Below are 27,205 nucleotides of genomic sequence, written 5' to 3'. Positions count from 1 at the left end.
TTCCTGATAACAGTAATAGTACAACTGCGTGACACACCTCATGTACCCACCTACACACACACACACACACACACACACACACACACACACACACACACACACACACACACACACACACGGCCCTTACTACACACACACAGCACAGCTTCTAACATTTTCACTATCAGGATTTTATTTGAAATGAATCGAACATCTGTGAAGTAATGACATGTTGACATGTGAGGAAAATTATTTATGGTTCAGACACAGACGCACACACACACACGCACACGCACACACACACACACACACACACACACACACACACACACACACACACACACTCCTGCCTTTAATTTTGGTCAGACTTTTAAAGCCATTGTGAAAGTGATGTGGTTTAAGTGAGAAGGAAGTAAATGCAGAGATTGAAACTCTGGGCCACACAGGAAAAACATAACAAAAGCTTTATCCCTTCTGCTTCAGCATCAGCCTTCATTACTTCAGCTGCTTGAAGAATTGCCTCAACCACACTATTAGATATGTACGTCTTATGACATACACTCCTTGGTATCTTGTTAGGATCTAAGCCGTGTGAAGATGTGACATCCAGGATGTGAACTTCAAAAGGATCCACATGGGAACCAGAGAGCTAAACTTGCACGATGACCACAAAGGCAGTTTTTCTTCCCATTTGCGAGGCCCAAAGTTTCAGGTCAAGAGGAACAGGTACAGTTTCCTTGCAAGTTACAGGATGAGTGTGATTTTTCCAGTCAACGTACTTCATTTGGGGCGGGTCGGGTCCACCTACACAGACCGACAGGCCAAAGCTTCTTTCTGATCACGAGTTGTACAGACCGTAGTTGAACCATGAACTAGGCTTTAAGCCAGTGGTCCCCAACCTTTTTTATTTATTTGTATCTTGTGAGCATCTAAAAGACGCCATCTTGCGAATCCTCGTCAGAAGTTTCATCTCTGTTAAAAAAAAAAAGGTCAATCAAAGTTGGAGTTTTCAAATCAGGTTGTTTCTGAAACTAATAAAACAATAAAGTGTTTTCCAAGACAAAGAAACAAACAATGACAGGAGAAAATGTATATTTACAATGTCTGTAATCATTTTGGATTATCTTGTGACACTTTGTCCAGTTTTGATGAAATTAAAGGAATCACATATTTGTAAAAAAAAAAGCCGACCAGATTCAGTAGATTGATAGATTTCTGTAAGTGCATCCTGTAACATACAGTCAAAAGATAAACAATGTGTACGACAGCTTCCTTTACTACATCAGTACAGATTGCAGTCTGCAATGGGCTTAAATATTGTTGACACTTGCTTCACCAAGAAAATGTTGCGATATTGAGTTTGTATTTGTGCCACTTCAGTGTGTGACCGCACCAATCATATGAAATATTCATTAAATACCCAGTTTTGTCCCTTTGATGCAGCAGTGTGTGTCTTAGGGGCCATTCTTCCTGTGCACCTGTGCTCGCACTTCCTGTCTCACTCGCCCTCCGCTCCCCTCATCCCCTCATCCCCTCACCCCATCACCCTCAAACCGCATCCTTCACACTGTCACAATAATACTTGTCGAAAAAAAGAACATAACTCCACAGTCACAAAGACTACGGCGCATATGTGCAACAGGGCCTTCCCCATCTTTACCCCTCAGTTCCATGACAGTTCATGCCCTTGTGTATGTACAGTATGTGTATGTGTGTGTGTGTGTGTGTGTGTGTGTGTGTGTCAGTGTGTGTCTGTCACTCCTGAATATGCTGTAGCGCTCTCTGGGAAGGATAGTCGATTGTTGTAGATGTGTTCTGTTCCTGGATGTGATCAAAAGCCCGCAGGTAGTGGCCATTGTTCTGCTGGTAGTAGTACACCAGTTTTCTGGCAAACACTGGCTCCACCTAAAAGGAAGGTCATGTTGGTCATATATGAAATATATCTGTGACTGATGAATTATGCTATCCTATTGATACCTATAAAGGAAGATAGCAGTATCTAAAGCTATCTCAAGAAGCAGAACAAGTTAGAAGAGCATGTTCTGGTTGGTAGCATACTGTAAAGAGAAGGTTATTACCATATACCATCCATACATACTTAAAATATGCATTTACTGCACATATAGACTCTATATAAGAATGGGATAACTAACATATCCGTTCATATTAAATGAATATCTTCAATTACAAATAACAACCAGGGAAAGTTGACGAGTAAACGTAACTTTACTTTTCGGCTCGCTGTGACTAGTTCACCAGCGGGCAACATATTCTGAGTTTGGCAGAGAGCCGAAACTCTCTGCCAAACATGGTATATAGGTACTAATAGTCAGATCGGGTCTTAGTTTAAGCCAAATATGTAAGCTAGTTACTGCATTTTGCGTTTGTAGTGTAGGAGGATTTCTAACAATCATTTAAATTGGCCATTATGTATAAATATGGTTAGTAGAGTGACAATAAATCATAACACATTTGCCACCTCAGTAATAGCGAGGGGTACCTGTGCTGTGATCATCTTCCTCGTGCGCTGTGGGTCGGGGTACTCGTCTCCAAAACAGAGCACCACCTGGTGTCTTGGTAAAGGTCGGCCATTATGGGCAAACTCTTGAAGCTCTGAGAGAAGAGAGGCAAGAAAAGAAAGGGGGGTGAGCTGCAGAACAATCCCCTTTGTGCTACTTATCACACACTCCAGCTTAGCACTTTTAAAATATACAGTAAAGAAATGTTAAATCCCCCAATTTGCTCACACGACACTTTCCTTTATCATTTAGTCTTTTCTGGAAACCCTTGATTTGAATGATGGAAAATTCAGTCTGAAATGATTCAGACAACACCATCTTGTCACAGGAGGTGGGTGGGGACTTCACACACGTTGGCCCTCAGCCTTTAAGCGCCATACTTCAACACTGTGGGGGATTTACCCCGATAAAGCAACTGCAAACTGCCTTTCATCTTTATCATCAACCACACAGCCATCATCAACATGACCACAACCATCGTTACACTGTAAGTGGATGAAGAAGCACGATTATTAATGCATTAGTTATTCTGATCGCTGAAAGAGTTTAATGAGCGGAACAACCCAAATCTATGACCTCGGCTACAAAAGAGCATCGACACCAATTGGATAAAAAGTACAACCGTTCTCATGTATGGACTGAAATCTCAGCAGGACAGAGTCAAGTAGGTTTAGTGATGGTTTAGGTTGTTGTTGTTTTTTGTTTTTTTTTACAGTTGACGTAATGTTGAACACCAACCAACTGTGCAAACAGTGGATGAAAAACATAGAGAAATACAATGACACCTTAAACTATGAGCTAAATATTACTATTACAAAGAATACACACTGTGCTCTAAGCATATTTTCTTAATTTCTGTACTTTTGTACAATTTTGAAACACATGTACTTTAATGGAGTCCACTTTATGCTATACTTTATACTAAACTACACCGGGGGTGAAATATTTGAGGTTTTTAAGCAACATAACACAAAGTTATTTTACATACAAAACATATGATCATCATATAAAACATGACACAACGCTTACGATCAAGCTAAATTGTATAAAGAAGTTCTAATAGGCTGCTTACATGGTAACACTTGACCCCCCCCCCTCCCCCCTCCTGCTGTGTAAGCCTACAGTGTGAGCTGTGCATAAACTAATACATTGTTCAAAGTGTGAATTCAAGTGTTTGTCAAGTCCTCCTCTTGGAACTCACACAGACTGTAGAGGTTGGTTTATAAACAGATAATGAATGACAAAATAGTATAATATTAAATATATACACCAAGCACGACTTTCTGCATCACAATGCAGATGTGTTTCTGCCGTTGCTTCCAAAGGTGTGAACAGAAAACAACCGAAACTCACCGATCAGGAATTGCTGGGTGTCAAACAGTTTGCATGGCTGCTCCTTCTCCAGCTTGTTGGGTTTATCCATATAAGGAGCCAGAGGTCCTTCCCAGTAAACCCGTCCCTGGCAGAGGCGCTTGGCGTATAGCCCGTCAGGCGTCAACCACAGAAGCACCCCTCTCTCCAGTACATTAGGAAGCATCTCAGCACCCTGCCTCTGAGACTCAGGGTACGGGAATGGAAAAAGGATGATTTCTGCCCCACTGTGGAGCTTGTCCTCGAGGCACGGAGAAGAGGAGGAAGAAGAGGATGGGGAGGAGGAGGACTGAGAAGTGATCCGACAACCTTCTGGGCTGATGGTAGTAACCTCCTTTACCAAAGACTCTCTGTAGTATAGGGACACATGCAGGCTCAAATCTGGAAGAATGAGACAAGCATTTAGCGGACGCATCCTTGTAGGAAACCAACAATCAATAATCTTGGCATGCAAAGAATTGCTCACTACTCTCTTAGCATTCCAAGTGTCTTTTTAACCCTTTTTTAGAATACATCATCATGTGGTAGATGGTAAAAACAAAACCTCACAATTCCCTATCATAGCCTGCAGCTCTTCAGAATAGGGAAGTAAGTGTTGTACAAAAACATGTGAACCCAAATATTTTCTAAATAGTAAACAAGCGTGTGCGTGAACGTCTGCGTGTGTGTGTGTGTGTGTGTGTGTGTGTGTGTGTGTGTGTGTCTTTAAATGAGCCCCACATCATTCTTTACCTGTTATGCCATTGTTTTGGTTGAGTGAATACACAGGTGGCTGGGACTCTGAAAAGTAGGTGTGGAAGGAGAGCTGAAAACCTGTGCAGAATAAATCAAAAAATAATGCTCATAATTTGAGAATGTCGCAGGCAGTACGCCGCTTTGCAGGGGTGAGTGAGTTTTGTATTATTATTGAAGTCAAAACTCTTTACAGTATATGTACAGTACACGGTGTTGTCTTGAATCATTACCCTTGGCCAATTCACCTCATGCATACACAGCTTTACACCGAGTATATTCAATAATGGTTAATAATAATACTTTCAGAGTAGTTTTACATTGTATAAATGATGGCTGTAAGGATTAACACCTGAATGCAACCACAGGCATTCAGGCTTTCATACGACCCGTGTTCTTGTTCATGCATAAAAACGTTAGCGACAAATGTGTGGTTGTTGAGTTCATTTCCACCTTAAAGTTTGAAGTTAAATTTCTGTTGACATTGAACGCCTACAAGTCACTGATGTTACCTGATGACCTGTTAAAGCTTCAATGAATCTGGATCAAAGCAGAACATGATGAAAGAGATAAGCATGATTGCAATCTCTTTATGTTTTACGTCAGTAAAGTGACAACGTTGTTCCGTCTCAGACTTCTCTTTTGCCAAAAAAAAAAAGGTGTCTGTGGTTGGGAATGGATGCCATTATTTGGATAACATCTGGATATTTCTCATCTATTCAAGATTTTTAAATTCCTTTATTAGAAATACATTAAAGAAATCCAACTTTGAAGATAAGACATGCGTCACACTGTATATATGCTGAGTATTCAGTCACACACATACAGAGCCAATGATTACAGCCATCTATTCCCTTCTATAATTTTATCATCCTGGACATATCTTACCATTTTCTGAGTGTGACGTGGGCCAAACCCGGCTGAACGGTGACGGGTAGTGGAACTGACCGTACTGCAGCTCTGCATGGGGCCCGTGCTGATGTGGGGGAGGAAGAGGTTGCTGTTCTGTGGGCGAGTAGTCTCTCCAGTCCCTTCTCTCCTGGGAAACCATGTAGCCAGATACCTGAGAAAGAACCGCTTGGACGGTCAGTCAGATAAGTTGCTATTTGCAGGATATTTGCTAATTGATGCACTCCTGACCAGCATGCTGACCTGGTCATGTGAAGACGTATATGGAGGAATATTGCCGAGGGAATTTACATGTGATGGTGTCTCCTCCATACTTATCTTCATACCTGTAAATGTACAGAATCAGAAATGCATTTGTCAGATAATTGGTCCACAAGATTGTCCATGCTTTGTTTTGAAGAAGAAAAAAAACAGAGCTAAAATCTTTGACCATAATTCATTCCATTAACCGAACCACTTATCCTATTTAGGGGGCGGCAGTGGTGCTGGAGCCGATCCCAGCATTGGGCAAAGGCAGCTTTCACCTCGGACTGCAACACCCTGGACTGGTCACCAGTTTATTACAGGGCACATACAGTATATCAACAGACAACAATTCACACCTACAGCCAAGTTAGAGCCTCCAATTACCCTAAACTGCATGTCTCTGGACTGTGGGAGGACGCCGGAGAACCCGGAAGGAACTCACGCTGCCACGAGGAGAACGTGCAACCTCCACACAGAAGAACAGCTTGGGATCAGGAATCGAACCCTGGCCTTGCTGTGACAGTAGCCACTACACCCCCATGCAGCCATGACCATAATCCAGGATTCTCAAAAAGTTACATTGTGCAGATTAACAATAAACTAAAAATATATGAAGCAAAATAGTCTGTGAACCACACACCTAATTCATTTTGGCAGGTTCAAACTGTCAAAAACAACTGAGGATTAATCTTGTTGGTTTTGACTTGTTAGCTCAGAGAGCAGAAACTGATCTGGCGTGACAAAAGCTGTTGTATGATGGCAGACACTTAGTTATGCAAGGCTGGAGGTCGCCTGCTTGTGTTATGCACCTTGCACTCAGTAACCGAAGCCCTCTAAAAAAAGCACTACGGCCTCTTTGGTACATGCATTGGCTTCCTTTGTGCTTCCTGCCTCATCAGAAACAACTGCAGTGGTGCATGTGTGTGTGAAACAACTGCCAATAGTTTGCAAACAATGTGAGAATATGTGTGCAGCAGTGTTCTGTATGGGCTTCACAGTGTACAGTTATTTTACAACTATTTTATTCATCATATTCTATCTGACACCAGTGGCTGAATGTCATTTTCACAAACAGTGCAGGTTTGATGGATGATATTTACATACACTTACCTCTTTTGGCTGCTTCTGGAATTATTCTGTAGACTTTATAGGGGTCTGAGATGTCCAGTTGGCTTCTTTCCACTAACTCATCAAAGTCATTGCTTTTATTAAGAGCACAGCGCAGTCTGGTTTTCCATGTGGGGGGATCTGGTTTGTCCACTCCCTCCTTATGTTTCCCCTTAAACATTGCCCATGCCTGAAATAATCATGGATTAGATTAATTTAGTCTTGCCTATATTTTAAGAATTGTACAATTGTAGGGTTTTGACAACGGATTGTCGCATTAACCCTGAAAATAATAGTGAACAAAATCTAAATCTGCATTACAACAATTTTTTTGGGTATACATATTCAATAGTTTGTTGAAAAATGGAACTGTAAGAGGATTCGGGTGTAGTGTGAGAAGATGTAGGTGGGATGGTCGGACCTTGAAGAGCGCCGCGTCCTCGTCTCTGTTATAGTCTTGTTTTCCTGCATGTTTCCACGGAACCCTGAAGATGCTCTTTCCATCATTTTCCCAAACCAGGCCGGGATATTCCCCGCTGTCAATCTGATCAATCAGCCACTGTCTCAATTTGCCATTGCCGCAGCTGACTGGCAGCCCACTGTCCTCATCAAGGTTCATCTCTGCAAAGTCAATTAGAACAAAAGCGCATAACTGAACAGTAAGCACAGCTCGGCGACACAGTTACTTTTTACTCACAGATTCACTCATTTACATGAACCTGAGAAAGACTGAAAGATTTAAGGTTCATCTGTTCACCAGGATTACATTTAGTTACAGTTGCACCTCTTTTTGTAATAAAATAGATAAGTTTGTGATCCACATAACTTCTCCTCCTCCCTATCATTGCAATAGAAGTCACTTTTAACACATTTCATCCATGCCTTTGACACTTTTGGTCTTGCTGATGTATAAAGGAAGGGTATAGAGTAGAGGCCCAAGTGGGATTATCTTCAGGGAAAAGAGATGGAACTAGTTTGAGACAGATGCATGAATAGAAACAATTAAATAAATAATTTTAACAACAATGCATGGTGGAATATATGCTGATAAGACATATCCCATGTGTCTTCAACCTAATGTCATTGGACAATAATTCAACTTCAATAGTATTTTACGTTTGTACAAATGCCAGAAATTCATGAATTATAAACCTATGTTCTCCTGAATGAAACTATTGGGGTTAATCTGGATTACAAGTCTTTATTAAATGAAATGTTGAAAATATAGGCGTTCATTTTTTAAAAAGCCGCTGCCGCTTACCGTGAATGATGCGAGCTATCCCCACTGAAATCTGTTTTGAAGCTTCTCGGTGGCCTTTATCACATCTTGATTTGTTACAGGGAGGAGCTTCTCAGGCTCTGAGAAGTTCAAGAGGAGATGCGCGCAATTCTGTGAAGCTCATCGTGGCGCAGCACTTCGGCGGGGAATCCCTCCAGTGACACCCTGAGAAGCAGTTATCTGTGAATGTTGCATATTACCAATATGAAAATATTACACTCACATGTTCAGCTTTAAAAAAAAAAGAGTCTACAACCTAATTTTCAGTGACAACAATTTTATAAAGTAGTTATCGGGGAGAGAAATGAGGAACCCAATGTCAGAATGGGTGCTCCTCGTCACATGGCTACTTTAGTGTGACCGCCCTCCAGTGGCCTTCTTATGCGCATGCCCATGCTATCTGCTACCGGATGTGATATTTCGTCATGCTGAAATTATTGTTTTTTTTAATGCTCTACAGACAATATTGAAGAAGGCGTGATACAATGAACGTGATCTTGGTGTTTTGTATATCATACGCATGACCTCTCTTGCACATAAGGCAAACAGGAAGGCAACCAGGAAACCGAGGCGTACACACGGCACAGAGTGAGTTTTTGTCCCATCAATACGACCACAACCTCCCAAAACGCTTGATTTTACTCCTTTTATTCTGCAATTTGAAATCATCATGACACTGTACAAAAAATACACAACATTCATAAATTTGAAGAAGAAAAAAAAAACTGCATCCATCAACCAAAGCTAAAATGGTTTCTGTGCGTCACATGTTATTTGTCTCTTTCGGTGTTCATGTCCATTATATTTTAGAGGATCGCTCCAGCTGTGATACACATTCTGACAGTAGTCCACTTTCGAAGCGAATTAAACTTCCAGACAGGTCCTGAATACTGTAGCGTCGAACAGCGGTGTAATCCTCCAGACTGAGCAGCAAAATATCTCATCAAAAGATCCGATCAAATGTCTTCAGGTGGGATAGCTGCCTGTTTTTCCACCGCCTCGCCATTGACTTTAGACGTACTGGCAAGCAGTTTGCGTAGATCAGCCTCATCATTGAAGGAGCTGTCCTTATATTCCTTCTGTAGCCATTCTCTGAACTACGGGAAAAGCAGAGAAAAAAAAAACATCTTGTATTTTGATGACATTGTAAATAAATGTAAAAAATGCTAACTGCTGATGGTGCATTCTCTCCATATCATCACGTCTATTCAGTAACACATTGATATCCGGTATTCCACACTCTCTCGCGCTCCATCTTGCCCTCGCTCAGTTCCTAGGACTGACCTGCTTAGCTTGAGTAGCTTCAAACTCTTGGAGTTGGCGTTGGAAGCCTAGGTTGGGGCCCGCACAGGGCCGGGCCACCCTCACTGCAGCCAGCGCCTCCTGCCAGCCCAGACCCGTCACCGTCATGATGTAAGCCACCACCAGGGTGACACTACGGGACACGCCTGCCAAACTGGAAGCAGAGAGGGATGGACAAATACTATGAGGCATGACGTTAAACTTCATTGAAATGGATGAATGCAGCAATTGAGTGTCAGCATGAGCATCCAGGTTATAGTCAGGTTTTACAATAGTCTATTCTGATTATGCTATAAAGACTATACTAGGGGTACATAATTAGATTACCAAATAAATTAAATTGTAATGAGTTATTGGAGATCTGATTATATTATTTTCAGTAAAAGCGCTTATATGTAAACTATAACAGTCATGCAGTAGTTCTGTTTCTGTCCGACTTTATATTTATTGAAAATAGGTTTTAATAAAGGTTTGACAGTAATTATTGTTGAGTACTGTCATGAAGTATAAAGTACCTGGTTAAAGTCTCCTTTTTTTTTAAAAAAAAAAGAAGCACTTTTCATCTTTAAATCGCCAAATTTGAGATATTTGATCAAATTTAATCATGAGTTACATGACTATGAGATTCGGAAAGTAACCTTCCCAACACTGCATCTAACACATCATTTCCTGGTTTTAGATATATTTATAAGTCCCTATTCCGACTTTAAGAAACTAAAATAGTCTTTTGTCATAATCCAGGATACATTAGCATTTCCTGAATTCGTGGAAAACTAAACTGGTATGAGAACTAGAAGTTGAAACCAGGTCACCTCCTAAATGAGGATAATATAAAATAGCCCAAAGATTCCCAGTAATACTTATCACATTAAACATCTACAGGAGGCGATGCCATCCACAGTGACAGTGACACAGAGAATTACATTCAAGAACTGCTCAGTAAGTATCAAAAATGAGGCGTCAGTCTGAGAGATTTGTCAATAAGTATAATAAGAAATAAAACAGTAGCAGTACAGCGCTTATAAATAGCCTTTTGTTCCCCTGAATTTCCGAGAAGACCCTCTGTCTAACCAAATATAACTTTCCCTGTGAACAAATGGTCAGCTACCCGACTACACAAACTGGTTCAGCCTTTTTACTCTATTCTGTTTTAGGAAGTTCAAGAATAGGCTTTTGCTTATCATTTAATCCCTTCTGCACAGCAGTTACACATGAGCTCACTTGTTGATCTCAGGTTGTTTTTTTTTAGCTCTACATGAATTGTACATTTCTGTTCAACACAGCTAGATTGTATTATAAGATACCTGAAGGAAAACGTTCTTGTTTGGCTACATGTATCCCTTGTTTGTGTGGTTCTAGCTTTGCAGTAAAGATTAACAAGATGTCTCGCTCTCACCAATGAACAAGGCAGCCTTCTCCTTTCAGGCGGGACTCGTGCATGAATATTATGCTTTGTTTAAAGTGCTGAGTTCTGTGGAGCATAAAAATGTTTGTTAAGAGACCACATTAAACCATTACAAGGTCACAGCATGAGCTGGAGACAGGTTGTGACTATGTGCTGTGGTTCTGTCCTCACTGACACTTCAGAGCCGCTGCATGCATTTAAAGCTAGCATACACTTTTTCCCGTGTACGTTTTTGCACCCGACTTGTCAAACCCTTTTATTTCTTATCTTAGATGAACAGGAATAAGGGTGTGTTCATGTCAAGTTTGAGAGAGATGGTGTCAAGTAATCGCATAACAGCTTTCAAACACTTTGCAGTATGAACCAAAGAAGTACAAGGCAACCGGGGCAGTAAAGCTGACAAGGTCTTGAGTGTGCATATGTGTGTGTGTATACATATGTGCATGTCCATGTGCAAATGTGTGGAGAGCAGGGTGGGGGGTTGCATATAAATAGAGGCCCGGCACCAACCACAGCGTCAACACTGAGCTGCGAGACTTCCTTGCTGCTAAAAGGCAGCCTGATATGTGAATTTGGTCATAGAAGGGTGTGTGTGTGTGTGTGTGTGTGTGTGTGTGTGTGTGTGTGTGTGTCAAAAAAACTATGCCTCAAGCCCTGAATCCAGTTATTGTGATTACTGTGATTCACAGCTTGTGAAATGATATCAGTTACACATTAGCTTCAAGAAAATGCACCTCAAGACACCCACACAGTGTAGGCTCAAATGGATGTTTTACTCTCTCTCTTTCTCTCTCTCTCTCGCTCTAGCTCTCTCTGCCACAGCCTTGCATTGTTCTGTGTTGCTGTGCTGCATCTTGGTACTTACAGGTTTTGTGTGGGCAAGTCGGCTGCTGAAATGCAGAGATAGGTCATCTCCTGAGGGACAAAGTGCTACTAGTTACCTGTCAGCAGTCACTTGTTCTGAGAAAACAAATCAGTAATCAGCAGCTGGTGAACATCACTGGACATCAACGTGTAGCTGATGGAGGACAGATGCCGTGCTTTTTTATGTGGGAGAATAAAGGCAATGTTACAAACATTTGTAGACACACCTGTGCGTCCCTCCTCAAAAGAATTACAAAACTGAGAAAATAAGCTGATTTTGTACTTGAATATTTATATCTAAGTAAATAACCTTGAAAAAGAAATAATGAAAAAAGACAGCGCAGCGCACACTGGCTGAAGAAAAACAACCGCCTACTCTGAAACCCACGCAGACACACAACTCAGCACACTGACCGAACCAACTGTTGTTGACTTGCATTTCGTCATGATACTCCAGCTATCACAGGAGCATAAAACTCCCAGGCTTATAGTGTATTCACTCACTCGGGAAGGACTACTGTTTGCTCAAGAAGAAGCACGCTGCCTCTTCCCAACCGACCTGACAGACCGGTTCATGGTCTGAGAGTTCGAGTCACGTGCACTATACTAACTAACACAGAGAGGGCCCAATCAGATCTGTTCAGCCTCATTTGCTTGAACATGTTGCTTAAAAAATGAATAAGAAATGTAAGATGCACACAGGAGCAAAAGGTGTTTTATATATATATATATTATATATATATATATAAACAATAGAGAGCTTCTCACCTGGAGGATGGGAGCAGCACTGTCATGAATGGACAGGATGTGTGTGATGTTGTTTCTGGCTAATTGTTCTCTGTCTCTGGCATCTGACACAAACAAATGACAACACAAGCAAAATTAATGGTGTTATGGTTTGTGTTGTCATATGCAAGAACCAAATAAAAATGATTTTAAAAATCAACAAGAAAAAACACTTAGACAAACCTCTGAAATTCCCCAAGTACAAGTCAGGGAGGACCTATAAGGAAAGAGATGTATACGTACACACGAAGGAGACATATTAAAAGCACTATCATCATCCTTTTTTTAAAAATTTTTATTGATGTATTTAACATGGACAGTCAACAGCTTCTTCGTTGAGTTAGCTGTAAGCTAATTTACATCTGTGCAGCAGGCAGAGAACTCTGTTATGAAGAGAGTAACGTTAAGTATTAAAAATACTAAGTTCAAGTGTAAACTTGAGTTCACGTGATTATAAAAATAACCAAAATACAAGGTAAAACAATTGTAATAAACATGTATATACACTTAAGTGTATATGGTTTATGTCCTGTCAAAACCATCAGCACAACTTCTCTAAATAAACATCGAAAAGACTCGAGTGAAGAGGACGTCTGAAAATACCGAGGACCTCTCGTGAGCCTGAACTCAACGACTGTCGCGTGCAACAGGTGGGAGTCCTACCTTATTGACGCCATTCCCCATGCTGAAAGATCTCGTCTGAAAAGCAACAGTGAAAAGAAATGCCACGCTGTGTTGACTCGTTGTTTAAAACCGTTTATCCAGCGGCGTGACGGTTTTCCAAACCCGCTGTGGAAGTGCAAATGTAGCTCCGCGCTCGAGCGCTGCTTCCCCGGCTCCCGCGCGTTGAATGCTGGGAGTCGTAGTTTGCGGATTGAAAGCGAGCGGCTTCTTAGTAACTCAGGTGCGGTCCAGACCCAACCCCGGAGCTTATGTTAGATGTGATGATAATATGAATAGACTGTCCCCCAGGCCCACATTCTTAACCCTGAAATAAACTTTAAAAATACAACAGACCGTCAGACTGCATACCAGAGCAAAGTCAGCCAGACCCTTTGTGGACATGCAATGCACCACCATGAAGGAAATCCATTGTGAAAAAGAATGGGTCTTTTAAGTTTCTAGATTGTGAACAGTGCCTCGTTGTTCAACAAATCACTTTTAATCAAACTTTCAGTAAGTAAGTAATGGTAGATTTTTTTCCTGCCATCTGCTAGACAGGAACAGACAACATATTTTGCAGATATGTATTTCCTGGTTCGATACACTAACCTCAAAACAAACAAAGTAAATGTTGTATTTAAACTCCCACGGAAAAATCTGTAAGCACCAAGAACTGGCCATTCAACATGGGATTGGAGTGGAAAAAAACGTCTTTAAAAAACGTCTTTATAAATACATCTTTATACATGACTGTCCCCATGTCTTTTAAAACAGAAGAACGGTGCATAATATGGAAGATGATGTTACATAACCCTCTCCTGGGAACACAAACAATACTTGAGAGGAACATTGGATCATCAATCTCTCCAGAGATGTGGCAGGCAGTCAAAGACCTGTAGACCTGGCAACGGACCAATAACATTCCCTTGTGCCAGTTCCTGTGGACTCTTCTATTGCCACAAAGAACATAAAGAGCACCCAGACCTTGAATTGCATTCATATCACTTTTGGAGAGGCACTATTCATCCACCTCCATCCCCAACATTAACACATTACACTTGACAGACAGGAAGTGGTGCTAAAACAGAGATAGAATAGCACCTGGCAGTTCTGTAGTGGTTATCAACACATTAAAAACATCAACAGGAAGTACTGCCATACCCACTGCCCCACATTGGCAGCACATTTACACTGCAGACACCAGTTGTTTTACTTCATGGTGACCTGTTGTTGTTCTATGTGGGGCAGTGTGTGACTACCAAACGCCAGCGTGTATGAGAGAGTGCTTCACATGGTAAAAAGGCCTCTTTTACCGTCGGTGGAGCTACAAAACATGGAGTGAGCCGGTCCACAACATGCTGAAATCCTGTCCCTCCATGACAATATTGCTGTTATTCTGGTCTTGGTCATTTTAAAACAGCCATTGTTTCAAATACTTCAAATAACTCATGCGGTTAATAGAGTTCATGGATATTTCTTTTTGTGACTGAAGGACCCATGATTTACCAAATATTTGTAAACAACTATATTGCCAAAGCGGATTGATAATGCACCCTTAATGACCATCATTTAACCAATTTTAAGTGTAGATGGAAAGTCGTTTTCACGCAAATGAAGCAGGTTTCTTCAATTTAGATGCAAACTGTCACAGTTGGGAAGTTTCCAAAATAAACTGACGATTACCAGCAAGAATAGAAAAATAAAAAACGTTGACCAGAAAATCGAGTCAATACAAGACAAATACAATCACATACTGCTTTGTTGTGGCTTTAGTAGGCAAAGGAAGAACTTGTGGGCGTTCACAGATAGGCCGCCCAAAATGTGGATCTCCATGTCATACATCGCCCACGCTGCACAGCCAACAATTCAGGTGGTTTCCTGCTGTAGTTTCACATGAACGCTTGTTTTATCAATGAACATATTAGTTTGTTTTAATTGGAGAAGGGCATGATTATATCTGCACAGCTATACCTAATGCATATATAATATTTTTGAAATTAGGATGTCTCTTTCATACTCTTCGATTCTGTTAAAGTTTTGATTTATTGGAAGACAGATATTGTTCAGATGAAAATTACGTCAAGGCAAAGACAAGTTTATCAGCGTCTCAGTCAGATTAGGTGATGCCCGACACAATAATTAATTTTACCAATAGGTGGCAACAGCACAATACGATTTACACTAGTCTGGTTTCAGAAAAATTATGTGTTTTAAAAAACATTTAAAATAAAAATACTTTGAATTATGTATTGTGCACAAAAAGCTGAGGTTATTAGCTTTGAGTGGCTGTTTGGAGTATTCATGTCAACCGCCATTGTCTGCTATTACTCTTTTTAGTATACATTTGAAACACTGTGACTCAGTACACACAGGAAGCTGTGATGGAGCATATTTTCTATAATATTTTTGATCATATGTTGATATTTATGAGTGATCAGAACCGTGGTGCAGCTACAGAATGTATTTGGGATACTTCTTTTTAAAGATGTGTTCAGTTTGAAAGTGCAAGTTTTTACAGCATTTCAGTGATTGTGTTTAAATTGACCATTTGATGTAGTTGAAATAAAGCGCATTAATTAATATTGATCAGAGTCTACAATTATCTTTGTCTTTGATTTATTTGTTTTCTCTCACTGACCCGTGTTTATATTAAAAAATAACATGAGATGAGAAGGACAATAAAGAGACAAGAGGATGAGTATTTAAGATCATTATGCAATTGGGGTCATTAACAAATCAACTTTAATTGATTCAATGCAATAAGTAATTGGGCTCATTAACACATAAATACTGTGACATGTATGTTAAACTCACCTATAATTCAGTGACACTGCACTTTGGACTGAAGGATGCAGGTCGGGAGTCAGATTGGCGGTTGACATGCGAAGGACATCCCAGACATGCTGTTGTGGTTATCAGTCGGCTTTTGTTCAGATCTCGAAAATGTTCCCACCGTGTCTGAAATATTCTGCACTCACTTGCCATCTTTGTAATGTGTGGTAAAACTTTTTCTTTAAATGTTGTTTTGCTGAGAATCTGCCTTTTTGAAGACAATAGCACCATCTAGTGGTTAAACTGAGAATTACAACACTCAAGCGCAAGCTTCATGTGTGAGCCATATTTCCTTATATTTTTGTCAAAGTTTGGAGACCCATGTGCTAAAATATTAAACACACTTAATCATTCAAATACAAAAATGTAATTTGCCTGTTGCAGTTCTCAGCATTGTACACACTAACATTTTTTTAGTACCACCTTTACCTCAAAGTAAGATATACAACAAAAATGCACTTTTATGGAGTTTATATTTAGGCAATAATACGTTTACAAAGTGTTAACGATATTCCAACATGTCACTCTGAATATTTCTTACATTAGCTGATTAAGACGAACAGGTGAACAGAGCTGGAGTTGAAAGGGGACTGGGAGCTTGAGGAGGCGCTTCTTTTTTTTTATTAAATAACTGTAAAAAGTGGAGGGGTCCTTGTCCCCACACACAGATGTCACCGTACTGTGCTCCATCCTTAATGAAACATTCTAATGACATTGCATAACCCTCCACAGGATACACACAGCATGATTATTAAGACTTGTAGGGGAAACGTTATTGCATCTGAATACCAGGGCTGAATGTTGCACCCCACTGCTAATGTGATTTGACAAGTGCACTTGATGCTAGCACCTATTTTCTCAAGTTGTTTTGTCAAATAGGAGAGACAAAAAATGTTGAAGGGGGAAGTTTGTTTTAGGCCTTACTGCATCTAAGTGAAACAGATTAGTTTATCAAACCGGACACACCTATTTTTTTTTCCATTGCGCTTCATCCTTTGCTTTTATTTGGGGGAAGCAAGGCGTAAGCAGGAGTTTCCTGCGCTTTAATCTGACTACGTCAGTTTTGTTTTTTTAAACATAGAAAAATCAATTAAAACTTAAATAGAGCAAAGCGAGAAGATGAGACACCCACAAGTAACTGTTAACTGCTCCCACTTGTCCTTCATCTGACAGATGTGCTTTGCACAGAGTCCAGGTTGCCTGTATTTCAGATGGTTTATAATGTCACAACAACGTACAAGTAAGTGTTATATTTACAGGACGACAACATTTGGATATATCCACTTGAATTCTAGCTGCATTAAATCATGCCAACGTAGGAGTGTGCCCACCTCGACTGGCATAATATCGGGTCTTTGTTTCATATAATGTCTGTTGGACTTGTAAATAAACAAAAACCCATGTAGACGTTTATGTTGGTGGCACAGGAATCAATATGTTGCACACCCCGAATAGCTGTGTGTGTGTGTGTGTGTGTGTGTGTGTGTGTGTGTGTGTGTGTGTGTGTGTGTGTGTGTGTGTGTGTGTGTGTGTGTCGAGGGGGGGCATTGGAGAGTGTTCCTCCTAACAAAGTTCAAGTATGCACATATTCAAGGCAAAAACCATTCACACTTTACAAACTAAAAGCAAAATTTATAGCAGCAAACTGAGAACAGCTTTCAGGAGGAAACACAAATCAACAGAGCAAAGTGAGACACTGGGAAGCAAGGATAAGCCTCGTTATGGATTTGCTAGAGAGTGATGTCTCCGGCACATGAAATGTACACTCAAGTCTGAGTCCCGAGTCTTTGCAGTACAGTAACAGCGGATCCAGTCACTCAGTTCAGTCCAACTCTCTTCAGGCAGATTGCTGAGGACATCAATGAAAACATGGTACTGTAATACTTTAGACTCTTACCTGAATAACAAAAATGATGAAGACAGATTCACAGACCTACTTCCTGTAAACCCAGCAGTTGATCAGAGTTGCTTTGCAACAAAAGAGAAAATCTCAACGGAAGACTTGGCGACTGATAAGTTCAGAACTAGCCCACGCTGTAGTACTTCATGCCAAATGTGCGAGACCAGATCACCACAACCTGGACCGGAAGTGCAAATCAATCCCAGACATTTTATCTGGAACTTTATCTTATTTTTTTATTTTATTATTTTTTTTAAATGGAGTCCCATCAAGGTTATGTCACTTTGAAGTGAACCCCATCGTGTACAGAGGGATTCTAAGGGCAAACCCATTCAGATGTAACCATCATCTTGTGCCTTATAACAATGGAGTGCAGTTTACTTGAGCAGGAAGCCCATATTTGATGCTCAGACACTCATACCCTTTTTATTTAGGTTCCCACTGGCCAATGCCACCCTTAACTCATCAACAAGAGAACGTCTACTAGCGGCTTTATGTTGAACAAATTCTAAGCCAACTTGTGAGATGTACTATGGAGTTGAAATAAAAGACGTGGGCTTGGACACAGCCTTGAGGAGCTCCTATAGCTGTTGAAATATCTCCTAAGGGGTTGATTAATTAAGTTTCAAAAGAAATCCACTTGATTTTCTATTTTCTTTTCTGGCACTAAACAAGAATGAGCCTCTTTCTATTCGTGCCCTGCTCTCTTCCTTCTATTCTATTTTCCAGTTATGTTCTTTCCCCATCTCACACCATTGAGTTCTAGGGCACAACTTAGGACAACATGTGCAAAGGGAGTTTCACACTTTTCCATCTTATTCTGCTCTGTTGCTTATTCATCCATTTGGGAACAGCTCGGGTAAAAAAAGAAGAAAAAAAAAAAGAGCTGCATCCATTATCTTCAGATTCCAACAATGCCTGCCTTGAGATTTGCCAGAGGATCCTGTCAATCATGCGAGAGAGCCAGTCAGTAGGTAGGAAGAGACGAGGCGGCGGGCTGCAGGGAGCCGGAGGAGTTTGAACGTCTCATGTGAGGGAGGAGGTAGGAGTCCGAGCACAGTTGGTGAACATCAAACCGGTCCTCCTTGCGGTACGCCAGACAGCGCCTGATGAATGCCTGCAGATCAGAACACATCATGAAAAGAGCTGCAGGCCGTGTGCTTTTGTAGACTCAATATGTTTACTTTGAAAAACCATATCTTTTGTCTACTTGGAGGCAAAGACTGTACTTTGAACTGTTATTTTTTTTATAGCTATACATTATAGACAATAAGAGATGTTCCAGCATGTTTACATATTATTATATAGCAAACGTGTTCAAACGTTTTGGTTGACATTAAAACTTAAATTACAGTAAAATTGCAACACACCAATGTCTCAACTCAGTTAAGATAATGATTACGAGGGTTGGGCAGAGCGATGATAAATACCCTGAGACGATTCATTTGCCAACTGGGACTTTGCTTTGATGTTCAGACTGAGGTTACATCCCTTTATTATCCCCACTTTATACTTTATAGTAGGACTCAGTGGGGCTGCTTCACGGCAGTTTTGGATTTGTTAATATACCTTGATGTTTTGAGTATTTAAATCAGCGACGCCAAGAGAGAGCTACCCAAAGTGGGAAAATAAATGTGACAGCTTAATATCCTTTAATGTGACGAAGGTATGTGGTTCACTAAATAGGAAATTCTACGAGGACATGTAGTCGCCAGCCAGGAAGGTCTGGGGGCATACTAGTCACATAACTGATGTTTCCTTTGAAATAACACATTAATAGCGGTTTGCCCGTATTTGCGTGACAAGAAAGAGCAAAGCAAACAGATCAGATGAACCATGAAATATGAAAGGGAACACATCTTTCTGATTATTCCAACACCACCAAGACTGCAATACAAATATCATTATCGTTGGTCATTGACATTTCTGTAATATCGTTTTGGGCTTGTGTGTGAGAGTGAGAGTGTGTGTGTGTTCTACCTTGGCCTCTGTGCTAGCCTGCGGTTTAGCAGGGAACTGAACCTCTGTGGCTTTGAGGATGGTGTTTTCCTGGAGAATATCCTGCTGTGACTGGTTGTGACCAAACGGCTGGGAAAACAAAACATGAAATCATGAATAATCCGATGTGCCTTAACTCATGTTAGTGGAACCAGAATAATTCATTTACTATGAAAAGATTGCCTCTCAGAATTGGTCCAAGTGGCCCGTCATGGTCATTGAATCCATTTGAAACAATCTACTGCAGGTGTGTATAGTCTGTTTGCTTTCTCCAGTGTAGCAGGTGAAGTTCAGTGTTGTACCTTGCGTCCGTAGAGGCACTGGAAGAAGATCACACCCACAGACCAGACATCCACCTTGTTGGAGATTTTAGGTGGCTCCTTCCCCACCACAAAACACTCCGGGGGAAGGTACCTGAAACACACACACAGAATGCAATCATTTTAAACTATGTAAGAGAAATCATACTCCTTGACTTTCATAACGTAAAAGTGGTAGAAATGTAGGTAATTCCTTAAAAAAATACTGTCACAACCCACTGTCCATAAGATCATGAATGAGGTTCTGCCATTTGCAATATGCCACAAGAAAATGACCAAGAACATGTTGAACATTTCACATTGACTATAAAAGAGGCTTTAACACACCATGCCACTATGTTACTATGATATTTTACAATGTCAGTTTATGCGTGAGTGTGTGTCTTACCAGTAGGTGCCTGCCCCCTGGGATGTGAGGTCCATCCCGTCCACACCATAGTTATCATCATCCATAATCTTAGACAGGCCAAAGTCTGTGATTTTGATTTCTCCACATGCAGTACCATCCACCAATAAGATGTTACCTGCACACCACACAAGACAATGAGACTCAGTACAGTGTGTGAGACGGAATGGTTGACACAAAATCAGGTTCACATACAGGGAATTGCACAGCATTGTAGGGAATTGCACTGCACTGCAAACGAAGCAGTGCAATTGTTCATCAGAATATTATTCATTTATCTAATTACGCGTATGAGTCATCCATAACAGGACCTACCAGGTTTGAGGTCGTAGTGGATGATGGGGGGTTTGATTTCGTTGAGGTAGCGCAGGGCGCTGACAATCTGCATGACAATGGAGCGTGCCTCCTTCTCTGACATCAGCTTGTTTTGCTTCAGGTAGAAGTCCAGGTCGTTGCCTTCACAGAACTCTAGAACTGTACAGAACCTGGAAGAGCAGAGGACGGAGAGTGTATTTTAAGAGCTGGAAAGACCGGAGGCAAAGAGGAAAAAAATTCTACTTTCTCCTCTTTTGCATGAAGGTTAGAGGTCAGAGTCAGGACATTCTGCTACCGAGTGAGAATTACTTTGTCAAGTAAGTTTCCAGGAGGGAATGTGAGCTGAAAAGCTTTGCTAACATGGTCCAATACGAGCGCAACCTTTGTACATTTAGGCATCTTCATCTGTTTATCTGAACAGATATACAGTATCGTAACATTAGTGATGAGTTTTTATGTCTCATTTGAGTGCAGGTGACTAAAGTGCACCTGCTTAGTTAACAATTAAACCTTTTAAAAAAACTTGCATTGTTGCATGTGGATGCTGAATCATACAGTTTTCTGTGAAGTGCTTTTACCACTTAGTCTTTCCCAATCTGATAACACCCGTGTGATGTTTGCTCTTATGCGTAGCACCCACTGACGTAGAGCCTTAAGGCACAATACAAACAACTCATGCACTATTTTGAATGCTTACTGGGTAGTGCCTTTTCAAAAGGTTTGAATCATGCTGATGTGCACCATGTTGTTTAAAAGCCGCTGTAAAAATGCTTTTTAATCCAGTGCTGAGTGATGAAGAACCTCAGGATATGTCAAACAAGCAGCACTGCAGCTGTCGGAGGTCAGAAGTCAGAGGTCAGAGTTGACTCACGTGTCAGTATCCAGGGAAAAGTAGTCATACAGTTTGACTATTCTGGGATGGTCCAGCTGTTTGTGTATCCGGTACTCCCTGCATGCATGCCTGGAAGGAAATACATGTCAAAGTAGTGCGCAAGTTGCTGGATAAACATTTTGCCTTTGATTATCTTAAGGTAGGGATGTGTGTGTGTGTGTGTGTGTGTGTGTGTGTGTGTGTGTGTGTGTGTGTGTGTGTGTGTGGGACCTACTTGTGATAGTTCTCCTTTTTCTCCTCTCTCCAGTTTTTGTTGAGCTGGTGGATTTTAACAGCTGCATAGCGCTGCTCAAACAGGTCAAAAGCCTGCGTGACAAGAAAACACACACCCATTTGTCTCCTAAACATTCTTTACAGTGAGAGGGAATAGAAAATACAATCTAGTCCAACCACACATTACCTTATAGACTTCACTGAAGCCGCCCCTGCCCAGCAAGTGCAGCAGCAGGTACCTCTCATTCAAGGTGGGATGGTCTTTAAACCTGTGTGAGGGGGCACAACATCTTTTTGTTCACTGCTTCTACCCGATTCTTGTGTCAGCTTTTAAACCAGCGCTTTTTCAAATGGGATTTGATTGCACTTCCATATTCTGACCTTTATGTCCTAACAAAAGGCTTGGCACGTTATGGTACTGTGCGGAGAACGGACTTACGCTGAGCTGTCCTCGTTGTTTATCCTCTTCAGCTCTCTGATATGGAGGTTCCTCACCCGCTCCAACCGCTCCAGCTCCGCTTGGATCTCTGCTTCCTCCTGTAGAATTACACCATGTGAAATTCTTTCTTTCACTATTGAAATGTCATGCACTTAAAACCCATGTATATAATCGAACAGTGTAAAACTCAAGCTGTCATTTAACTGCATTAATAATCATCTATGCATTGTTTTAATTACATTCTAAACATCTCAATGTACATTTCAATAGATAAATGTGTCTTATGGTCACATATGTTGAGTTAATTGAGTCAAAAATCCATTTCACCAACCTTCTTTAGATGTCCAAGGCGAAGCTTGAAGATTTCTTCCTGCTCGTGGTACTCAGCGAGTGTCAGTCTGACAAAATATGTACAAGTCAAAATCTCCAGACAGAAAAATCTCAAAAATATCCTCTTTAATTGGAATTATGAAGACTAAAATTATGAATATCTAAAAGAGGCCTAGGATGTATGACCACTAAGTTCTACAGACAAAACAACACAAACAGGGGACAATCATTCCTCATTCTTTATGAGTGTGTTTCCCTGACGGTATGTAGCTATTTGTACTCACAGCTGGGGCAAGGAGGGCTTGAGAAACGGGTCTGAGTCGTTGCCGTTGACCACCTTAGTTTTTCGCTGCTTGGCTTCAGAAGTGGAGGAAACCGAGAGGGAGGGAGATGCAGGGTTTGGAGGCTTCCTCTTGGCCAACAGCTTCCTCTGTCGCTCTATGTCCTCCCTCTGCTGGTTGATGCCCTCCTGTTGCCTATACAGTGTGGTATAGGGAATGAGTCATGTGGGAAATACTGTAGCAGACAATAAACAGTCTTTCATATGCTTCGCTCCTGGCTGTGAAGTGAAACAGGCACAGAAATTCCACTTAAAAGCCACTTTATGTCTGACCTTATAACATGGTTTAGAGCTGCAACACTCGTTTGCAATCTAGTATGGTTAGTCTGTTAAAATGTGTGTAAACTATGCACGTGTTTTCCGTCACTCACTTGATCAGATTCTGGAATGCGTATCCGTCCGTCCACTGCTCTGTGTAGGACGCTCCGTGTCTGACGGTGGTGAAGTGACCTAAACGGAGACGGTCCTGCATGCTCTTCTCACGACATGACTGCTTCTCCTGGGTGCTCTGTTCGCAAATACAGGCACACATTAGACAAACAAAATGTGACAAGTGACAAAAAGCCTTCATCTATAACTTCTCTCCACCCAGACTAAAATGTGTTAACACCAACTCCAACACACAAAATTCTTTAAATACCTTTAAGCATACGTTTACTTAAATGGTGCAAAGGGAAATTGGTTCACGTACGAACTACACTGCAGACAGAAATCTCTACTAACAGAATGACGGCTGACTAATGAGACGGATCCAACGCAAGTTGAATGCAGAATTGGAATTTATTACAACTACAGTAATATTTATACTGCCTCAAGTATAAGACACAGCTTGCTGGAGCAGCTCCAGTTTGCATTTTTACTGGCTTAACTTATTATCAGAAAAGCTGTTGCTCTATGTAAGTAGCAGGTGCAAGTCGGTAGGTTTTTTTAAAAAGTAATACATTTAAAATCTTCTATAGGTTGCTGACACATTAACTGTAAGAATATGATAAGACGAAAGTCTCTGTAAGGCGCATGTACAGTGGGATGTGTCTGTCAGATGTTTTTTCCTTCTGCCCACAAGGGAATAGAAATGTCTGAATACAGATGGGTTTTTTTCAACCAAGTGTATGATGAATACACAAAAGGATGAATGCATTAAAAGACAGATACCTTTTCTATCAGCAGTTTCTTGCTCATGGTGATGCACTTATTGAGCCTCTCCTTGTATTTCTCCAGGAGTTTCTGCTGTTCATCTATCTGCCTCCGCAAGTCACAGTTAGCCTATTAAGGAAAAACAGCAGGGAGTGCATTAAGTTTGGATGTGGAGTTATAAACACAGTGCAAACTTGATATAATAACCTGCTGTACATTAGACAGTTTCATGCACTTTCCATCAAAACTCAGTTCATGGATCCTGAACCTACTCTGAGCAGGTCATCTATACGTCCCTCTTTTTTTTCCAGGTCCAGACTCTTGTTGCTCTCCAGAGCGGCAAGTTTCAGGCCCGTTAGCTCCGTCTGAAGGATTCAGACAAAGATAAACCAGTCAGAGTTGTATTAATAAATATACAATAAAGTGTCTCATGTGAGTGTTTAATGTATGCATGACATTTACCTGGACACACTTGCTGGAGGAGGCTTTAGGATTGTGTTCTCCAAAACACAGACTCGTAGGAGAGGAGCTATTCTGCCGGATCTATAGACAAGTAGGGATTTTAAAACCTTATATTGAAACACAGAAAATCACATCCACCTCATGTGCAACTAACTCAATCAATAATTCTTGTGTAAGGCATTTTGTTGTTTGTGAAAAACTCACAATTGAGCCCGGGGCAGAGTGCGAGTTCTGTGGAGAGCGGCGAGCTGATGGGAGGCCTCTGACTGGACTGGAACCATTCCCACCCTGGAACTTTGCAGCAAAAATGGGCAGACTTAAAAACCCATTTCAAAAATAAGGACTGTGACTTTTTGGAATAGCGAGAGTTGCTTTAATACTCACATCAAAGTAGTCACTGATCTTGGGCCCACGTGTGGAGGTCTTCCCTGCATTAAAAAAAATAGCAAAGACTTACTGTCATGGATGCATAAATATCTACATCATCCCATTTTTTTGCATGCAGGTGTCAGTCATACCTTGGCTGCTCTCGGAATAGGTGTCAGCTTTCCTTTTCCTCCCCCTGGACGATTCTGAGTGTTTTTTCTCCGGGGTCTGTGAATCGATATGAAATAAGAGAGAGAGAGAGAGAGAGAGAGAGAGAGAGAGAGAGAGAGAGAGAGAGAGAGAGAGAGAGAGAGAGAGAGAGAGAGAGAGAGAGAGAGAGAGAGAGAGAGAGAGAGAGAGAGAGAGAGAGAGAGAGAGAGAGAGAGAGAGAGAGAGAGAGAGAGAGAGAGAGAGAGAGAGAGAGAGAGAGAGAGAGAGAGAGAGAGAGAGACAAAAAAAGGCATAAATCCCTTGTGTTTTACCTAACAAAGCTGGTTTGAGTGGCATTGTTCAGTAGGAAAGAGCAGCAGGAAGAAAGAGTACATACTGAGTAGGCAGGGGAGCTCCCTCTTTTCATATCAGAGTTCTAGGAAGAGAAGAGAAGGAGAGGTGGAGGTAGTGGGAGGGACAGAAAGACGAGTGGGCAGAGCAAGGATGTATTGAGACTAACCAGACTTCATATGTGTGATAAAGTAAGAAGTATTGTTATTCCAATTTCTTTTGTTCCGTCTTATCAAAATAAATACAGTAATGCACGTGTCCGTGTTTTACCTCTGATTCCTTGTCGCTAGACGAGCCCAGGCTACCATAGCTGTGGTTAGAAGACTCATTGGCCAGACCCTGCACATTGTGAAGATTTAAACAAATAAGTGAACACATACAATAAGAAAATATTGTCTACAAGTCTGTAGTGCTATCAAAAGTTCAGCAACCTCATGAAATGTAAACAAAATCAAACTAAGACCAATGCAGGCCCCGAATCTGAATAAGAATCCAGATCTTCAGTTATTGGGTGTGTCACTTGGCTCTTTTCCACCACATATATATTGACGAAATCCCTGCTTCCTTTTTATATGTAAAACAGGAAATTTTACCTGCTTTTCCACCACAAAACAAGGTTGTGTTTTTTTTATTTCCTGCCTATGAAAGGTCACAGTTGCGAAGGCAGTACCTTCTGACGGTCCTAGGGACTATCTTGTAGAGTTAGTCACTGACTAACTAACACAAGCTTCAAGGCTGCTACAACTTGTCTACGGCATTCTTTCTGTTGCAAGCAAGCACTGGTTGTCACTCGTGTTGATATTAGAACTCAAGGTTGGATATTTCTTGTTATTGATATCTAAATGATGGATCCAATTTCTTGAGCAGTCTCAAATAAGTGTTGTCTTTTTAACAGAGATTGTGAGTTTTCAATCCTTCACTGGTCAAAGAACAGGAATGCAAAAAATCCACTTTTAGCTTATCAGACTCTTTAGATCCTGAGTCGACTGTGTTTGTGTGTGGTGTGTGACAAAAACAAGGTTTACGTTTTTCTGTATTACAGTTACCTTAGCACCTCCACTGGTACTCCCAGTGCTGCCTCCTGTGTTGCCACTGACGGCTCCTGTGAACCTGGCCTCCAGCAACTCCTGTCTCCTGGGGTCCAGGCTGTGCAGCTCCTCCATGGGGCCTGACACAAGGGGATCAACAGCGCACGGTTAGACGCTTATATTATTGCCATTAGAAAGAAACAGTGATGGCAAGTCAAAGGAGTAAGAGCAATTGAGGCCAGAACACATTTATGTGTTCAAAAAAACGAGAAAGAAATACAAATGTGCATTAAGAGAAGGAACACAAGACCGTTCCTGAAGGGTGATTAGAGAAAATCAAGTGATTCGGTGATGGATTTGATTCAATGGTAGCTTTTTAAAAGATACATTTTCATGCTATGATGGAAGATACTGCAGATGAGTGACACTGCATTTCTAACAGGAAGGTCATTCTACCACTGGGAAGTCAGGAGGGAGAAGCGTTGAGGCTGGGCTGAGCGAGTCGACAAGTTTGTCATTACAAAAATCTTCAACCAGCCCTTCTATAATCTCATAAACTAGACCGTC

The 27,205-nt window shown here is 41.1% G+C and overlaps 3 protein-coding genes across 6 annotated transcripts in view; all 3 read right to left on the bottom strand.

Annotated features, from left to right (window-relative positions):
* Positions 1-1,235: 1,235 nt before the first annotated feature.
* Positions 1,236-8,145, bottom strand: irf4a (interferon regulatory factor 4a). The gene is made up of 9 exons (XM_068569368.1): positions 8,125-8,145; positions 7,285-7,484; positions 6,867-7,053; positions 5,754-5,836; positions 5,490-5,664; positions 4,602-4,682; positions 3,852-4,250; positions 2,480-2,592; positions 1,236-1,884 (listed from the first exon to the last, which is right to left on the bottom strand). The coding sequence occupies exons 2-9, from the start codon at positions 7,480-7,482 to the stop codon at positions 1,735-1,737; spliced, it is 1,386 nt and encodes a 461-aa protein (XP_068425469.1). The 5' UTR covers positions 7,483-7,484; positions 8,125-8,145; the 3' UTR covers positions 1,236-1,734.
* A 629-nt stretch (positions 8,146-8,774) lies between these two features.
* On the bottom strand, positions 8,775-13,332 carry dusp22b (dual specificity phosphatase 22b). Its single transcript, XM_068570820.1, has 7 exons — positions 13,163-13,332; positions 12,683-12,716; positions 12,482-12,564; positions 11,715-11,764; positions 10,841-10,915; positions 9,427-9,598; positions 8,775-9,239 (listed from the first exon to the last, which is right to left on the bottom strand). Exons 1-7 carry the CDS (start codon positions 13,181-13,183, stop codon positions 9,099-9,101), a joined length of 576 nt encoding a protein of 191 aa, XP_068426921.1. The 5' UTR covers positions 13,184-13,332; the 3' UTR covers positions 8,775-9,098.
* Positions 13,333-17,605: 4,273 nt separating this feature from the next.
* Positions 17,606-27,205, bottom strand: part of LOC137780209 (serine/threonine-protein kinase tousled-like 1-B) — an 11,335-nt gene continuing 1,735 nt past the window's right edge. For 2 of the 4 annotated variants that reach the window (XM_068568672.1, XM_068568647.1), the window contains exons 2-22: positions 26,657-26,778; positions 25,881-25,949; positions 25,657-25,695; positions 25,262-25,337; positions 25,128-25,171; positions 24,948-25,037; positions 24,744-24,824; positions 24,554-24,646; positions 24,300-24,410; positions 23,519-23,655; positions 23,092-23,283; positions 22,809-22,875; positions 22,478-22,575; positions 22,226-22,307; positions 22,040-22,131; positions 21,805-21,894; positions 20,934-21,103; positions 20,601-20,736; positions 20,195-20,306; positions 19,875-19,982; positions 17,606-19,011 (exon numbers count right to left, since the gene is read on the bottom strand). In XM_068568672.1, the coding sequence (XP_068424773.1) occupies positions 18,862-19,011; positions 19,875-19,982; positions 20,195-20,306; positions 20,601-20,736; positions 20,934-21,103; positions 21,805-21,894; positions 22,040-22,131; positions 22,226-22,307; positions 22,478-22,575; positions 22,809-22,875; positions 23,092-23,283; positions 23,519-23,655; positions 24,300-24,410; positions 24,554-24,646; positions 24,744-24,824; positions 24,948-25,037; positions 25,128-25,171; positions 25,262-25,337; positions 25,657-25,695; positions 25,881-25,949; positions 26,657-26,778 (2,159 nt within the window). In that variant the 3' untranslated portion in view covers positions 17,606-18,861. The remainder of the gene's footprint in view (positions 19,012-19,874; positions 19,983-20,194; positions 20,307-20,600; positions 20,737-20,933; positions 21,104-21,804; positions 21,895-22,039; positions 22,132-22,225; positions 22,308-22,477; positions 22,576-22,808; positions 22,876-23,091; positions 23,284-23,518; positions 23,656-24,299; positions 24,411-24,553; positions 24,647-24,743; positions 24,825-24,947; positions 25,038-25,127; positions 25,172-25,261; positions 25,338-25,656; positions 25,696-25,880; positions 25,950-26,656; positions 26,779-27,205) is intronic. The other 2 variants (XM_068568656.1, XM_068568663.1) reach the window with 2 other exon arrangements.

Source organism: Clinocottus analis, unplaced genomic scaffold, assembly GCF_023055335.1.
Source record: "Clinocottus analis isolate CAN_PGR_092001 unplaced genomic scaffold, fCliAna1.0.p SCAF_11, whole genome shotgun sequence".
NCBI classification, from domain to species: Eukaryota; Metazoa; Chordata; class Actinopteri; order Perciformes; family Cottidae; genus Clinocottus; species Clinocottus analis.
This window is presented reverse-complemented; position numbering and strand designations above follow the sequence as displayed.